The sequence below is a fragment of the Macaca mulatta genome, chromosome 20 (genome assembly GCF_049350105.2).
Source record: "Macaca mulatta isolate MMU2019108-1 chromosome 20, T2T-MMU8v2.0, whole genome shotgun sequence".
Lineage (NCBI taxonomy): Eukaryota > Metazoa > Chordata > Mammalia > Primates > Cercopithecidae > Macaca > Macaca mulatta.
The window spans coordinates 27,350,987-27,369,002 of record NC_133425.1 but is presented as its reverse complement, the minus strand read 5'-3'; the positions used below and the strand labels follow the sequence as shown (position 1 = coordinate 27,369,002).

At 52.2% G+C, this 18,016-nt stretch overlaps 1 protein-coding gene across 4 annotated transcripts in view; it reads left to right on the top strand.

Annotated features, from left to right (window-relative positions):
* GSG1L (GSG1 like) overlaps nt 1–18,016 on the top strand; it is a 276,495-nt gene that overhangs the window by 242,541 nt on the left and 15,938 nt on the right. For 3 of the 4 annotated variants that reach the window (XM_028841573.2, XM_015125842.3, XM_077985702.1), the window contains one exon: nt 12,869–12,939. The exons of the other annotated variant lie outside the window; for it this stretch is intronic. In XM_028841573.2, coding sequence (XP_028697406.1) covers nt 12,869–12,939 — 71 coding nt within the window. The remainder of the gene's footprint in view (nt 1–12,868; nt 12,940–18,016) is intronic. 4 annotated transcript variants of the gene reach the window in all.

Below are 18,016 nucleotides of genomic sequence, written 5' to 3'. Positions count from 1 at the left end.
TCTCTCCTGTTTGCTGTGGGGGAGCTTTGTGAAAGGCCTGTCTCCACATCCTCACCTCCCACTCACCGTCCAGCCCCCTCCAATCTGGCTCCCACCCCCTCACTCCACGAAGCAGCTCTCGGCAGCCTGGCACGGCACCCACCCGCCTCCCGAATCGCTCTCTCCTCGGCTCCCACAGCCACTTCTCCTGGTCCTGTGCGCCGACGCCGTCTCTGGTTCCCTACAGGGCTGTCTTCCCTTCTGTGACATGCAGCTCCTCATCCTCCGTGGCCACGGGGCCGAGGGCTCCCGTATTAGAAGAATCCACTCCACTCCACCCGATGCCATATGCGGTGGCTTCCTTGGTGTTTCTACTTGGATTCTCAAAGGCACCTCAGATCAATATGTCCAAGACTCATTCATGATATTCACGCCCCCAAATGCAATCTTATTTCCGTCTCTGCCTCCATAAGTGGCTCTGCTTGTGCAAGCTGGAAACCTGCAGTCCTGACGGACGCCCCTGCTTCTTCTTCACCACCCATGACCCTCCTGACCACCACAAGCCCAGGGCCTTCTCTTTATGTCTCCTTCTCTTTTCTCTGTCTCCACTTCCATCATCCTACTCTGTGGCTGCAACAGGACTTACCTGGGTGAATCCAGCAACTTTCTTCGTGGTCTTTGCACACCCATTTTTGTCCCCTATAAACTGCTCCCGCCCCAGAAGCTGGAATGCCTTCTCAATATGCTAAAGTCATCAGGGTAACGGGACCCCCATCTTTCTGCCTAAAACACTGGAGTGGCTTCCCATGGCTCTCAGGATAAAGACCCAGTTCCTCATCACAACTTCAGAGTCCCACCGTGTACCCCAGGCCCCTTCCCCTGCACGCAGCATCCCCTGATCGTCCACGGCTCCCCAGCCTGGCCTTGCTCTGGCCTCTGCAGCTCTGACCCACTCTTCTCTCTGCTGGAGTGCTGTCTGACACCTTCCCCACTGTCTCCCCTGCCAAGCTGAGCAGCATCATGCCTCAGATATCCTCACATCTGTTCTCCCTCCTGGTGTCACCTGGGTGCCGAAAGGGACTTCTGAGACAAGTCCGGTCAGGAGGTTTCATGCTGTCGGTGGGGCCTTTATGGGTGGAAGGACTCCTTAGAGGTTGCCAAAGATGCGGATGGGGTTTTGGGGTGGGGCCACCACTATGCCGGTGATTATTTGTATTGCCAAGTAATCATTGCTAATCCATGTGATTCTAGAAATAACCAAAGTAACCTCAAGGTGTTAATATCTAGAGGTCTCTCTTTTTTTTTTTTTTTTTTTTTTTTTTTTTTTTTTTTTTGAGACAGAGTCTCATTCCGTCACCAGGCTGGAGTGCAGTGGTGTGATCTCAGCGCACTGCAACCTCTGCCTCTCAGGTTTAAGCGATTCTCCTGCCTCAGCCTCCCTAGTAGCTGGGATTACAGGCAGACGCCATCATGCCCGGCTAATTTTGTTTTGTATTTTTTGTAGAGACGGGGTTTCACCATGTTGGTCAGGCTGGTCTTGAACTCCTGACCTTGTGATCTGCCCACCTCAGCCTCCCAAAGTGCTGGGATTACAGGCGTGAGCCACTGCACCCGGCTGAGGTCCCTTTTTAAAACCCAATATTGGAGAAACGGGAGACAAAACTGTAAATTACACATAAAGATCAAGCTAAGGCATTGACATGCGCATGGCTTTATCTCCTTCTGTGTTATTTTCCAAATGTTTTATATCATGATGATATTTACTCAGAAAATGGGAAAAGAAAAAAAGAGTTTTTCTTAAAAGCCCATTTATTTCCCCCTAACTTGCAAAGACCTTTTTGACGTAATGTTATGGAATCTTAATTTACTACCTGCAGTCATTTATTTGCCCAAAATTCCTTTTAATTCCATTTTTCATTCCATTGTGAATGGCTTATTTAAAAATCAATGTGTTCTTTGTCCTCTGCGACTGTTTCTTAGATGTTTAGCCTCTGAGACGTGTTCAATCACAGCTCCATCTCATCCATCTGTCTTCACTGCTCGAAGTTTACTTCTCGGTAATACCTTGCACGCCATCACTCGGGTGTTGGGGTCCTTTGAAATCGCCATTCATTCTTGAGAGGAACGTGGTGCCCGGAAACTGGAGATGGCACCATGGAGATTCAGAACCTTCACGCGGCTCCTGCGATCAGATCGTCAGCCAGCACCCATGCACGGGGAGGTGGAAACACGAGATGGTCCTTGAAGTGAAAAAATTATCAGAGGGTGGTGAGAGGAACATCTGAAAAGAACATCTGGAAGGAATGTTCGCTCCCTGAACTCTCATGCTTTCTTTTAAATATCTGCCAGCTGGAGGGAGCTTCAGAGGCAGGAATGAGGTGGCTGGATCTTTGATCATGGCCATTTGCCATCAGGACCATGGGAAGAGGACGGGAGGCTTGGGCTGGGCTGAGCCCCTCACCTGGCCAAAGCCTGGGCCCAGCAGCATTGACCTCACCTGGAAGCCTGCTCAAAATGCAGAATCTCAGGTCCCACCTTAGACCTGCTCAATCAGAGGCTTTATGTGAACAAGCTTTTCGGGTGATCTTGGAGCACCTTTAAATTTGTGAAGTACTGGGCTGGAGGATAGAGCAGGTGCAGCCCCAGTCATAGGATCAGGAGGTGGACGTAGCCAGCCAAGGCCAGAGGAGAAAAAAGGGCCTTACAGAACAGTGCTACTCAAAGTGTGGTCCCTGGACCATTGCCCATTTGCAAACATCCTTCGTGATGTAAGGACAGAAATGGAAATAAATGGAAGCTTTCATAGCAAATTGACATTGCTGGACACCCATGCTTGCCTTTTGTATGCATTTTTTTTTCATTTCATTTTTATTTTTTATGAAAAGAATTCGTTCAAGACAGATTGAAAATTAAGTGGGAGCCAGGCATGTTGGCACACACTTATAATTCCAACTGCTCAGGAGGCCGAGGTGGGTGGAGGATCACTTGAGCCCATGAATTGGAGGCTGTAGTGAGCTATGATTGCTCCACTGCACTCCAGGCTGGGCAATAGGGCAAGACCCCATGTCTAAGAAAGAGAAGAAAATTAAGGGGGTTGGGAGAGTCTTAGTCCTTTATCACAGATAGTTGCAGAAGCACAGCATGTAAGCTGTTAATTCATACAAGGCAGTGGCTGGATATTTGGGAAACAGCCGGTCTGGGGCCAGAGAGAGAGAGGGGCTGGCTTTGAGGATGGCACAGATGGAGCCATATGGGGTGGAGAACATGCCGGGGGATGAGAGCCTGGAGCAGGGGCAGTGGAGGCTGGGGAGGCCCCAGGGCACACGGCATCCACCCCTGCCACAGCAGAGATGGGGGCTGATAGGCTCCTTGATGATTCCCCTGGCTGTTGTGGCCACGTTCGTCCCTGGAATCAGGCCGGCAGGTACAGCGTGGCCTCCTAGTGAGATGTCAGTTCTGGTCCTCCCTGAAACCCTCCCTCAGTGTCCTCAGAGCCTCCATCACTTGCCTGCGCCCGCCTCTTCTGTTAAAAAGAACAAATGCCCAGCCTCCTTCAGACCCCAGACTATGTTGGACTATTGGGAACAGTGACTGCAGGATGGCACAGTCACCTCCAACATTTCTGCAGCAGTTCTGGTAGAACCAGTGATGGAGGGCCCCCAGCCCCACTTTCCATGAGGACCTCACAATGCAAGCCTGCCCGAGGTGGGTCTGATCGGGAATCCCCTGCCTGCTAGGAGTCCGCAGAGTGCAGTGGAAACTCACTGCAGCTCCAGGAATCATAGACCCAAGCTCAGACCTCAGCCCTGCCACAAGCCAGCTGCAGGGTTGGAGCTACTGCGACTGCTCACGAAGGCCCATTGTGCAAATCTCCTCCCAGCTCCACATTCAGTGACGTCACAGAGGTCCCTTCAGTTCAGCCACGGTGGGAGTATTTACCCCACGGAAGTTCACAAACACTGAAACAGGGCTCTGTTTTTTATTGGGCAGCCAGGCTACCACGAAACCGGGCAAAAGTTACAAATCTATCTTTGCTTCAACTTTCCCACATCTGGGAAATGGGGCTGGTGCTGAACAGGTACCTTTGTCACTGTCACCTTTCCCTGGGGCTCTTCCGTCTTTCTAGGCACCAGCATCGACTTCCAGTTAGCTCCTGCTCTGAAACTCCTTGTCCCCAGTTTGGTGGACTCTGTCTCTTCTGGGGCAAAGGGCAGTGCCGTGACCTCCTGTGGGTTTTGCGTGCCGTGAATTCAGAGGTTTTTGATACCTTTGAAGCCCTTCCTCTGCTTCTTGCAAAATATCCCTTTCCTGAGGCAATGACAGCGACAGCTGTAAATGCTGGAATGGAAGAAAGGGTGTGTGTTTGGGGAGGGGTCACCGGATAGTGCATTACAGTAGTTCATAGCTTCTGCCTCTGGAACTGGGAGGTGGGGCTGAACATGCAGTCACAGAGTGACAGGACCAGAAAGATCCCCGAGGTGAGGATGACGATAGTGACAATAGTAATAATAATATGATGATTATAATGGCAAGCACCAGGCAGTGTTCCCAGTACTGCTCTAAATAGCTTGAGATTTACATTTATTTATTGTTTTATTTATTTGAGAGAGGGTGTTGCTCTGTCACCCAGGCTGGAGTGCAGTGGCGCAATCATAGCTCATTGCAGCAGACTTGGGTGATCCTGCCACCTCAGCTTCCCAAGTAGCTGGGACTACAGGCATGTGCCATAGCACCTGGATAATTTTTTTTTTTTCTAATTTTTGGTAGAGACTGGATCTGCCTATATTATCCAGTATGGTTTATGTTAAGAATTAGTTTAATTCTAATAACAACCAGAAGAATAGGTACATTATGTGCCCATTTATGAGATGAGAAAATCAAGACTTGTCCAAGCACAGGGCTGGTGAATAGTGGAGCCACTGCCCCACCCCCTGGAGAGATGTGACACGCCTGGGGTGCCCGGTTCCACCTGATACCAGCTCTGAGCACTGTTTCACACCAAGCACCCCCATCAGCCCTTCAAGGACCTTGTTTAGATTTGTGGGTGTGCTAGTCCATTTCACATTGCCATAAAAGAATACCTGAGGCTGGGCAATTTATAAGGAAGAGAGGTTTTTGTGGCTTGTGTTTCTGCAGGCTCTACAAGAAGCATGGCACCAGCATCTGTTCAGCTTCTGGCGAGGCCTCAGGAAGCTTTTACTTATGATAGAAGGGGGAGTAGGTACATCACACAACGAGAGAAGGAACAAGAGAGAGGTGGAGATGCCAGGTTCCTTTAAACAACCAGCTCTCTCCTGAACTAATGAGAACTCACTTATTACCAAGCCTTTCATGAGGGACCAAAATACTTCCCACCAGACCCCACCTCCAACATTGGGGATCCCATTTCAGCATGAGATTTAGAGGGGACAAATATCCAAACCATATCAGTGGATGTTTCTTACACTACCACCATCTAATTTAAAAAGCAAATCTGGCTGGGTGCAATGGCGCAGGCCTATAATCCTAGCACTTTAGGAGGCTGAGGCAGGAGGATCGCTTGAAGCCAGGAGGTGGAGGCTGCAGTGATCTATGATTGTACCACTGCACACAAGCCTGGGTGACAGAGTGAGACGCTGTCAAAAGAAAAAAAAAAAAAAAGTAAATCTGTCTTCATGTCTTCAGAAAATACATAATGTTTCCTGCAGGAAATTACAGTTCAGAACAAAGGAAATTGTCACTTAGTGACATTTAACATTGCTCCTTTTTCAGCAGGGAGCTCAGCATTGCTGATGACCCTTGGCTACCTCCCCTGTGGGGTGCTCTTAGCTTCAAACTGTTTTTCCTCCTTCCCTTGCCTCCCCTCCTCCTTCCTTCTCTCCCTTCCTTTTTTTTTTTTTTTTTTTTTTTTTTTTTTTTTTGAGATGGGTTCTCGCTCTGTCACCCAGGCTGGAGTGCAATGGCGTGATCTCGGCTCACTGCAACCTCTGCCTCCCGGGTTTAAGTGATTCTCCTGCCTCAGCCTCTAGAGTAGCTGGGATTACAGGCGCCCACCACCACGCCTGGCTAATTTTCTTGCATTATTTGCAATACTTTGTGCAATATACTGTGCTAGACCCTGAGGCTACAAGCATAGAATGAGAGAAACCCCATCCTTCTTTCTGAGTTGAAAATGTATTAAGGGGGCCAGGCATGGTGGCTCACGCCTGTAACCCCAGCTCTTTGTAAGGCCAAGGTGGGAGAGTCACTTGAAGCCAGGAGTTCGAGACCAGCCTGGGCAATATAGTGAGACTCTGTTTTTACAAAATATGAAAGAATTAGCTGGGAGTGGTGGTGTGTGCCTGTAGTCCCAGCTACTTGGGAGGCTGAGGTGGGAGGATTGCTTGAGTCCAGAAGGTCAAGGTTACAGTGAGATATGATCGTGCCACTGCACAAGTGGCAGGTCTTGGGCTTGAGTCCTTACAACAACCAGGGAGGCAGTGGCAGTGGTTGTTACTGTCGTGAAATGACCACAGGTATTATGCCCAGTGCACACATGAGAAAACTGAGATTCAGAGTGGCCCAGTGAGCTGCACAGGGTCTTGCTGCCTGTTAGTAGCAGAGCTGAGCTCAACCACGATTCCTCCTCACCCCACAGCCCAAGGTCTCATTGTGCCCAAAGCCTACGCTTGTCCCCTCTGTGTTTCCTGCCAGGGAGCCCCGCCACTGGGGGCACTCAGCCCTTGCCCAGAACCACTGCCAAGCCCTAGCCAGGCCCAGAGGGCGGCCAAGACCCTGCAGATTCTGCAGATCTGGTGTCTTCCTTGCTGAATCTGGTGGACAGTCTCAAGTCTGTGCAAGGAAACCAGCTCTTTCCAGAATGACAACACTGCATCATAGAAAGATGGACAGGTCCAGGCTTGGAGCTCAGCTTCCTCTCTTAGATGTGAGCAGGTCAGCAGCACTATTCACAATAGGAAAGTCATAAAATCAACCTAAATGCCCATCAGTGGTAGACTGCATAAAGAAAATGTGGTACATACACACCATGGAATACCACACAGCCAGAAAAAAGAATGAGATCGTGTCCTTTGCAGCAACATGGATGGAGCTGGGGGTCATTATCCTTAGCAAACTAACACAGGCAGAAAACCAAATACTGCATGTTCTCACATGTAGGTAAGAGTTAAATGATGAAAACACATGGACACATAGGGGGAACAACAGACACCAGGGCCTACTTGAGGGTGGAGGCTGGGAGGAGGGAGGGGATCAAAAAGCCATCTATCAGGTACTATGCTCATTACCTGGGTGACAAAATAATCTGTACACCAAACCCCTGTGACATGCAATTTACCTCTATAACAAACCTGCACACGTACCTGAATCTAAAATACAAGTTAAAAAGAATTAAAAGCTGGCCGGGTGCACTGGCTCACACCTGTAATCCCAGCACTCTGGGAGGCCAAGGTGGGTGGATCAGATGAGGTCAGGAGTTGGAGACCAGCCTGGGCAGCATGGTGAAAGCCTGTCTGTACTAAAAATTCAAAAAGGGCAGCATGGGTGTGGTGGTGCATGCCTGTAGTCCTAGCTACTGGGGAGTCTGAGGCGGAAGAATAGCTTGAATCCAGGAGGTGGAGATTGCAGTGAGCTGAGATCGCGCCACTTCACTCCAGCCTGGGTGACAGAGTGAGACTCTGTCTCTAAAATAAATAAATAAATAAATAAATAAATAAATAAATAAATAAACATAAAAAGGAAGTGAGCAGGTTCTATGGCCTTCATGATGCAGCTCAAACAGTACCACCCCGAGAAGCCTCCGCTGGTCCCTGCACCAGTGGTTTTCAACCCGGGCTGTACATTCCAGCCCTGCTCCCCACCCCCCGTAATTAAAAACTCCCGTGGTGGCTTCACTGTGCAGCCAAGCTGAGAACCACTGGGCTTGACCAGGCGTTCACACGCCATCCACACAGACCGAATCCCGCCCACCACCTGCTGCTGTCCACACCCATTTGTTTCTATCTTGTCTACGTCTGCTTTCACGGCAGGGGCAGAGTTGAGTAGTTGTGAGCATATGGCTTGCAAAGCCTCGCGTATTTACTATCTGAGCCTCTACAGCAAAGGTTCACCAACCCCTGGACTAGATAATTATTGGCCCTGCCAACCTTCTTCATATCCTCCTGGCCTGAAACTTAGCACATGAAGCCACAGTTATTTGTCTATGGGTAAAACCAACAGGAGATCCTTGAGGGCAGGGGTCTCTCTGGCTGGTCCCTCTGGCCCCCAAGCCCAGCACAAGGCCTGGGTCTCTCCTTGGCAGGTGTTACTGGATATGTCAGCTGTTGAGTGTGGGGTTCTGGGCAGCAAGGCTTGGGTGATGAGGGAGGGAAGGTATTGTGCCAGGCTGGACTGACTATCTCCTTAGACATCGGCCCCTTTGCTCATAGGGCTCCACTTCCCAAGGCTGAGGCTCCCAGCAGAAGCCAAGGAGGTGCCCAGCTTGAGGCCTGGAGGAAGATGAGATTTCAGAGAAGAAACCAGGAGAGACCAGGCATGGTGGCTCATGCCTGTAATCCCAGCATTTTGGGAGGCTGAGGCGAGAGGATCATCTGAGGTCAGGAGTTTGAGACCAGCCTGGCCAATATGGCAAAAACCCATGTCTACTAAAAATATTTTAAAAATTGGCCAAGCATGTGGCACACACCTGTAATTCCAGCTACTTGGGAGGCTGAGGCAGGAGGATTGCCTGAACCCAGGAGGTGGAAGTTGCAGTGAGCCAAGATCACACCACTGCATGCCAGCCTGGGCGACAGAGCGAGACTCCATCTCAATAGCAATAACAATGAAAAGAAACCAGGAGAATTGGGAGCCAAGGATGGATGGAGGGGTTGGTTCATGGTCAAGGCTGTGAAAAGCAGGAGGATGTTGGAAGCCCTTTATGTAATAGGACTGACCTCTGTTGACTTAGAGGTGCTGGACGTGGCCCGGGAGGTGGTGTTCTGGGGTGAGGATGGGGCTGTTATCTGGTCCACCCTCCCATTTAATGTTTGAGTTCAGTTATGACTTCATGATTGGCGATACTCTAGTCCTAAGCACCTCTGCTGATGGAAACTCACCACATGCACCATTATTTGGAAGAGTCAACAAATATGAGGAAACACCTAAATGTCTACCAATGGGGGTATTGAATATTAATTATTCTTTTATATACAGCTATAAGAAAAAAAAAGTGAGATCTAGGTGTACTCAAATGAAAAATTTCTGGATAGTTAAAAAGAAAATCAGGTTCAAAAATGTGTTTAATTTGAGTCTATTTGTGTAGAAAAAGTATTAATTCTGAAAAAAAAAGTACCAAACTGCTAACAATGTTGATCCCATTACATGTAGATGTGATTATAGGGGGACTTTTGCTGTCTCTGGTGTTGGAGGTTTTTTAGCTTGTGTTATCAGGAAAATAGCCAAGATGTTTTTATTAAAAGACTTTTTTGGGCCGGCCACGGTGGCCCACGCCTGTAATCCCAGCACTTTGGGAGGCCAAGGTGGGTGGATCACCTGAGGTCAGGAGTTCGAGACCAGCCTGCGCAACATGGTGAGACCCCCGTCTCTACTACAAATACAGAATTAGCTGAGTGTGGTGGCACATGCCTGTGATCCCAGCTACTTGAGAGGCTGAGGCAGGAGAATTGCTTGAATCCAGGAGGAGGAGGTTGTGATGAGCTGAGATCGCACCACTACACTCCAACGTGGACAACAGAGTGAGACTCCATCTCAAAAAAAAAAAAAAAAAAAAGACTTAAAAAAAAAGACATTATCCTTTTGTTGAACTGAAATTTGTCTTTCTATGGCATCAACACGCATTCCTTTGGTCTAGGGCCACCCAGGCTACAGGCAAGATTTATAAGCAGAAAATGTTCAGAGTATGTTCCCTGGGAAGTACAGCCCTAGCCCCTTGGTGCAGACTATCCTTGTGTAGTGTTATTCAATGCCTGACCTTTTTTACTTTTTGAGACAGGGTATCACTCTGTTACCCACACTGAAGTAAGGTGATGAGATCATGGCTCAGGAGCCTCTGTCTCCTGGGCTCAAGTGATCCTCCCACCTCAGCTTCCTAGGTAGCTGGGACCACAGGAACACATCACCACACCCAGCTAGTATTTGTAAAGACAGAGTTTCACCATGTTGCCCAGGCTGGTCTCAAACTCTTGAGCTCAAGCAATCTGTCCGCTGCAGCCTCCCAAACACTGGGATTACAGGCATGAGCCACCACACCCAGCCTCACCTGCCATTTTCTAACTAGGGTGCAAGCTTGTCTTCCCTACTAGGCTGGAAGAACTCTGAGGGCAGAGGTTATGAAATAGACATTTCTGTCCTCCACACAGCATCTGGTGCCAACAGAGAAGGTCCTCGGGAAGTTCCTGGTGAATGAGCGAATGAATGAATGAATGATTGGCGATTATCAATATATGAGTATCTCTCTCCCTTCTACTAAGGATACTTTGGCATTGCTAGCTTGTCACTCTCACTTTCCCCCTGTCTTCTCCTTCAGCTCAGGCTTCCTGGATGTGCAACTAGGAATAAGAGGTGATGGGAAGAGTCAGGGAACAGAGATAGGGCATTTACTTTGGAAAGGATTTAGCCTTCCTTGCATGAGAGAAGAGGAGATAGCAGTGGAAAGACAGGGAGGGTGGGGAAAAGGGAAAATGCCACACCAAGGACACTGAAGGGAGTTTAGGGGAAGTGTTGAAAATGAGACAAAGACAGAGTGAGAGAGATTTTAGGACAGCTGCAAGACAAGTGAGAGAAAAGAGAGGGATGGAGGAAAAATGTCAAGCTGTGTGGGTTGGAGCACCTACTGTGTGCTTTAGGAGAGACAATAATGATTGGGCATTTTTTTTTTTTCCTCAGACGGGGTCTCATTTGTTGCTTGGGCTGGAGTGTAGTGGTGTAATAACAGTTCACTGCAACCTCGATCTCCTGGGCTCAAGCAATCCTCCCACCTCAGCCCAGACTGTAGCTGAGACCAGAGGCACACACCACCACACCACATGTGCTGGCTTATTTTTTAATTTTTTCTAGAGATGGGGTTCTTGCTATAGTGCCCAGACTGGAGTGCAGTGGTGTAATCATGGCTCACTGTAGCCTTGATATCCTGGGCTCAAGCAATCCTCCTGCCTCAGCCTCCTGAGTAGCTGGGACTAGAAGCGCACACCACCACTCTGGCATGCACTGGCTTCTTTTTTGATGTTTTCTAGAGATGAGGATCTTGCTATGTTGCCTGGGCTGGTCTTGAACTCCTGGCCTCAAGTGATCCTCCTGCCTTGGCCTCCCGAAATGCTAGGAAAACGGACATGAGCCACCATGCCCAGTCTGGAGTTGTTCTTACTTAAGAGGATTAGATTGTGTTTCTATAATGTGATGCCCCTTTGGACTGGACCGTGTGGAGCTCAGGAATTTTCCTGGGTTACAAATGCATGTGTGCGATGAGGAAACATGGCCCCACCCATTCTCAGGCCCAGCCATCAGTGGGACGCGTGTGAGGGTCTAAGTTTGGAGCTGTGTCAGAGGCCAGGTGCCTGCCTCTACTGTCCAGGTCCTCAGCAGCCTCTGCCCCATGCTTCTCCTCTGCTGTCACCCCTCAGAGGCTGCTCCCTCTGCGACCACTGCAACCCTGAAATGATGGAGGAGAGAGAAACCACACTGAGAAGCTCTTGCAGTTGTTGGTGGGAAAGAACACTGTGCCAGAATTTGGGAGACCGGGGCTTTGATAGTATGCAGAGTTATCTTTAGAAAGTGTTTTATTGGGAGGCTGAGGTGGGTGGATCACCTGAGGTCAGGAGTTCGAGACCAGCCTGGCCAACATGGTGAAACCCTGTCTCTAATAAAAATGCAAAAATTAGCTGGGTGCAGTGGCAGGTGCCTGTAATCCCAGCTACTTGGGACGCTGAGGCAGGAGAATCGCTTGAGCCTGGGAGATGGAGGGTGCAATGAGCCAAGACCATGCCACTGCACTCCAGCCTGGGCAACAGAGCGAGACTCTGTGTCAAGAACAAACAAACAAACAAACAAACAAACAAAAAAGGTGTGTTTAAATATAGTTAAGAAATGCTTCCCAGAGTCGAGCACAGTGGCTCATGCCTATAATCCCAGCATTTTGGGAGGCAGACGAAGGAGGATCCCTTGAAGCCAGGAGTTTGAGATCAGCCTGGACAACACAGCAAGACCCCATCTCTATAGAAAAATTTAAAATTAGCTGGATATGGTAACACACACTTGTAGTCCCACCTACTTGGAAAGGTAAGGTGGGAGGATTGCTTAAGCCCAGGATGTTGGAGGCTGCAGCAAGCTCCGATTGTGCTATTGTACTCCAGCCTGGGCGACAGAGTGAGACCTTGTCTCTAGGGAAAAAAGGCGCTGCTTAGCGAATAAAAGCCTGTTGCCCTCCATCAGAAAATAAAGTAGTCAAAAAGAAGCCTCTGGAGTTAATTCCCTATATTCATTATGTAGGGATAATCACCATTAACCTTTTGGTGTATATTTTGCCAAAATAATCTCTGTGCATTTCGATGTATAATTCTGAAAACAAATGAAACTGTAAACATCTTTTGTAATATACCATTCGCACATAATTGATGCTCCTCTTTTTGACAGAATGATGGGTTTGCCTCCCTATTCCGCCTCTGATTGATCAGCTACATGGCACTGGGTTGGTCACATCACTTCCAAAAGCCTCAGTTTCTTCATCAATAGAATGGGAGTAATGATGCCCATCTCACGGGGTTGTGGTCAAAATCTCGCAGGGCGGCAGGTGGAAAGTTACTTTGCAAAATCTTCTCCAAAGAAGGGAAGACTGCACTTTTTCAGATCCTGGGTCTCTGCCCACTCATCCTTCTCTTTCCTACCCAGGTTTTTTTTTTTTTTTTTCTCTTTCCAGGATGGAGAAGAGGGACGGGAGCGAGGAGGAGGACTTTCACTTAGACTGCCGCCATGAGAGATACCCTGCCCGTAAGTGGCCTGTTTGTGGGTACCTCCTACGACAGATTTGTGGGCTGCAAGAGGAAAAAGAATCCCTGGAGATGAGTCAGGCCAGCCCCCACCCCCCACTGCACCCTGCATTCTCCCACAAACACGTTACAGATGAGGAAACTGAGTCTGGTGTCTCAGGGTAGCAAGCCCCTGCACGCAGCTCTCCCCACAGCTTTCCCAGTTGGGGTGGGATGCTAAGAAAGAAAGAAAGAGACAGGAGTTCCAGGCAGGCAGGGAAAACCCAGCTCAAGGCCAGGCCTGGGTTAGCCACTGGCCTGAGGGAGGACAGTCCTGGCTAGAAGGAGCCGAGGCAGGGCGGTGACCGTGGACAGGAGTCGTTTGAGCTGTGGATACTCTTGGCAGCTTAGATGCGTTCACTTCAAACACTTTGCTGTGGGGCACACCATGAGGCAGAATCTAGGGCACTGCTCAAAAAACAAATGTCAGGATCAGAAAGCAAAGCAGAGAAGAACCAAGGTAAGATTAAAGTTAAAATGGTCAGATCTCGGCTGAGCCTGCTGAATGCCCACCACGTGTTCCCCGCTCCATCCCACTCTGTACTAAGGGGTTTTCATGCCTGATCTCATATCCTTGCTTACCCCCAGCCCCTACAGCTGGGATTGTTGCCTAGACTTTGCAGATGAGGAAATTAAGGCTCAGAGAGGTGGAGTAACTTGCCCAAGGTCATATAGCTTAGCGAGTCACTGGCAGAGGAGTCACAGCAGACACTGTCAGTGCCCTGGCCACCTCTCTCAGACCTTTAGGAAGCTCCAGTGGCATCTATCTGTATCTGCATCTCTGTGCCTGGAGGCTTCCCCACTTCCACCCGTAGAAGGCTAGAAGTGCCGGGGAAGTTGGTGTATAGATACCCCAGCTCCCTCACCCTGGAGTGGGATCTCCCTGAGGCATGTGCTCTGCAGTTTCTCTGTAGGATAAAGAGTCAGTGATCATCAGGTTTAGTGGCTCTCCCTTCCCATCCCTGTCCCACTTTTCCTCTCTGCCCAATTTCCCTGCTCCTTGTAAATATATCACTGGCATTCAAATTCTTATCTGTGGGTCTGCTGCTGGGGAATCCAAACTAAGAAGGCAGAGATTTAAACACAGGTCTGTCTGATTCCAAATCCTGTGATCTTAGTAACTGAATGAGAAATGGCTCTGCTAGTGGGGAGGAGACAGTGGTGAACCAAGAAGCTTGGGAGGAGGCCTTGTTAGAGAAGAGGAGAGGAAAGAAAGCCCAATTTTGGCCTGTGAGGGGCAGGGTACGGTGCTGAAGTGAACCGTGGGCTCACACATCATTGTTTCATGTTTGTGCTAGCATGGAGGGCTTCCTGGAAGAGGGGATCAGAAACCAGGGGATGGATGTGTTTGGAGACCTCCTGCTGCAGGGACAACAGAGTGAAGAAATCATCAGAGAGGGGCTCGGGAAGCACACAGCAGGGATAGAGGCTGAGAATCCTGAATGTCCTCAGCTCCCTTATTTGGCAGTGAGCCTCCCCAGGCTCCTTGCAGAACGGGCAGGAAACCCTGAGTGGAAAGAGGCCTTGGGGCTTGTATTAGGGGAATCTGGGGGCCTGGGTGGAGGTCCCTGCCACTGAAAGAGTCAAGGCACTATGGCCCTAAAAGTAGTACCTGGAATTAAGAATGAGAGTTCTCAGGGTCAGAGGAAATGGCAAAACCCCTCTACCCCACCCCCAATCCCAGTGTCCACAGCCCTCCCCCCACACCCAATCCCAGCCTCACAGCCCTCCCTCCACACCCAATAACAGCCTCACAGCCCTCCCTCCACCCCCAATCTCAGCCCCACAGCCCTCCCTCCACCCCCAATCTCAGCCCCACAGCCCTCCCTCCACCCTCAGTCTCAGCCCTACAGCCCTCCCTCCACCCCCAATCCCAGCCCCACAGCCTTTCCTCCACCCCCAGTCTCAGCCCTACAGCCCTCCCTCCACCCCCAATCCCAGCCTCACAGCCCTCCCCCAACACCCGGTCTCAGCCTCACAGCCCTCCCTCCACCCCCAATCCCAGCCCCACAGCCCTCCCTCCACCCCAAATCCCAGCCTCACAGCCCTCCCTCCACCCCCGGCCTCAGCCCCACAGCCCTCCCTCCACCCCCGGTCTCAGCCCCACAGCCCTCCCTCCACCCCCAATCCCAGCCCCACAGCCCTCCCTCCACTCCCAATCTCAGCCCTACAGCCCTCCCCCCACCCCCAATCCCAGCCCCTCAGCCCTCCCCACACCCCCAATCCCAGCCTCACAGCCCTCCCTCCACCCCCAATCTCAGCCCCACAGCTCTCCCTCCACCCCCAATCCCAGCCTCACAGCCCTCCCCCCACACCCAATCCCAGCCTCACAGCCCTCCCTCCACCCCCAATCCCAGCCGCACAGCCCTCCCTCCACCCCCAATCCCAGCCCCACAGCCCTCCCTCCACTCCCAATCTCAGCCCTACAGCCCTCCCCCCACCCCCAATCCCAGCCCCTCAGCCCTCCCCACACCCCCAATCCCAGCCCCACAGCCCTCCCTCCACCCCCAATCTCAGCCCCACAGCCCTCCCTCCACCCCCAATCCCAGTGTCCACAGCCCTCCCCCCACACCCAATCCCAGTCTCACAGCCCTCCCTCCACACCCAATAACAGCCTCACAGCCCTCCCTCCACCCCCAATCTCAGCCCCACAGCCCTCCCTCCACCCCCAATCTCAGCCCCACAGCCCTCCCTCCACCCCCAGTCTCAGCCCTACAGCCCTCCCTCCACCCCCAATCCCAGCCCCACAGCCCTTCCTCCACCCCCAGTCTCAGCCCTACAGCCCTCCCTCCACCCCCAATCCCAGCCTCACAGCCCTCCCTCCACTCCCAATCTCAGCCCTACAGCCCTCCCTCCACCCCCAATCCCAGCCCCTCAGCCCTCCCCACACCCCCAATCCCAGCCTCACAGCCCTCCCTCCACCCCCAATCTCAGCCCCAAGCTCTCCCTCCACCCCCAATCTCAGCCCCACAGCCCTCCCTCCACCCCCAATCCCAGCCCCACAGCCCTCCCTCCACCCCCAGTCTCAGCCCCACAGCCCTCCCTCCACCCCCAATCCCAGCCTCACAGCCCTCCCCCCACACCCAATCCCAGCCTCACAGCCCTCCCTCCACCCCAAATCCCAGCCTCACAGCCCTCCCTCCACCCCCGGTCTCAGCCCCACAGCCCTCCTTCCACCCCCGGTCTCAGCCCCACATCCCTCCCTCCACCCCCAATCCCAGCCCCACAGCCCTCCCTCCACTCCCAATCTCAGCCCCACAGCCCTCCCCCCACCCCCAATCCCAGCCCCTCAGCCCTCCCCCCACCCCCAATCCCAGCCTCACAGCCCTCCCTCCACCCCCAATCTCAGCCCCACAGCTCTCCCCCCACCCCCATCCCAGCCTCACAGCCCTCCCTCCACCCCCAATCTCAGCCACACAGCCCTCCCTCCACCCCCAGTCCCAGCCTCACAGCCCTCCCTCCATCCCCAATCTCAGCCCTACATCTCTCCCTCCACCCCCAATCCCAGTGTCCACAGCCCTCCCCCCACCCCTAATCCCAGCCCCACAGCCCTCCCTCCACCTGCAGTCTCAGCCCCACAGCCCTCCCTCCATCCCCAATCCCAGCCCCACAGCCCTCCCCCCACCCCCAATCCCAGCCTCACAGCCCTCCCTCCACCCCCAATCTCAGCCCCACAGCCCTCCCCCCACCCCCAATCCCAGCCTCACAGTCCTACCCCCACCCCCAATCCCAGTGCCCATAGCCCACCCTCCACCCCCAATCCCAGCGTCACAGTCCTACCCCCACCCCCAATCCCAGTGCCCATAGCCCTCCCTCCCACCCCCAATCCCATCCCCACAGCCCTCCCCTCCCCAATCCCAGTTCCCGCAGAAATCCCCTGGCTCCCAATCCCAGTCCCTGCAGCCCTCCCCCAACCCTCAATCCCAACCCCCACAGTCCTCCCTCCCATCCCCAATCTCAGCCCCACAGCCCTCCCTCCCACCCCCAACCCCAGCTGCCACAGCCCTCCCCCCACCCCCAATCCCAGTCCCTGCAGCCCTCCCCCAACCCCCAATCCCAACTCCCACAGGGCGCATCCCCCACCCGCTCCCAATCCCAGGCCCGGGAGCACTCTCCCTGCCTCCAATTCCAGTCCCCAAAGCCCTCCCCCTGCTCCCAATCCCAGTCCCTGCAGCCCTCCTCCTGTCCCCAATCCCAGTACACACAGCCCTCCCCCTGCCCTCAGTCTCAGCCTCCACAGCCCTCCCCTTCACCCCCAATCCCAATCCCTGCAGCCCTCCCCCCATCCCCTATCTCAGCCCATACAGCCGCCCCCTGACCTGGTGCCTAGTGCCCCCTCAAGCAGCTTCTCCTTGTGAAAGAATCATCAGACCCATTCAATAAGTCAATAGTCTGGAGAATTTCATCTTTCGTTCCTTGGTGAGTGCTTATTGAGCATCTGTGCATGTCAGCCCTGTGGGTGCTGGAGAGACAGCAAGGAGTCAGGCAAGACAGCAAGACAATGGCCCGTGCCTCAGGGGCTCACAGTCCCAGGGGAGAGAGAATCACTCGGTAAGTGAGCTCAAAAACAAACAAGGGAGGAACATGTGGTGATCAGGAGGAAACAGGGCAGGAGCACTCCTTTAGGTCAGCGCTCTGAGAAGCCACGGAGCTGGGACCTAAAGGGCGAGGAGTCCAGTGAAGAGCTTTGCAGGCAGAGGGACCTGTGTATCCCAGAGCCAGAAGGAGCCAGACAGTGCTTGTGGAATAACCGGGAGGCCAGATGGGCTGAGGCAGGAAGGGCAATGGGAGGGCAGGAGGGCTGGAGGGGCCGAGGATGGCAGGAGGCAGGACGGGGATGGAGTTCACTATGCAGTGGAGGAGAAGCTGATTCTACAGCAGGCAGCCTGGGGCATTTTAAGCAGGGAGAAGATATGTCCACATTATTTCTCTCTCTCTCTCTGTCCCTCCCTAGTTATTTCTTTATCTATCTATCTATCTATCTATCTATCTATCTATCTATCTATCTAATCTATTCATCCATCTATCATCCGTCTATC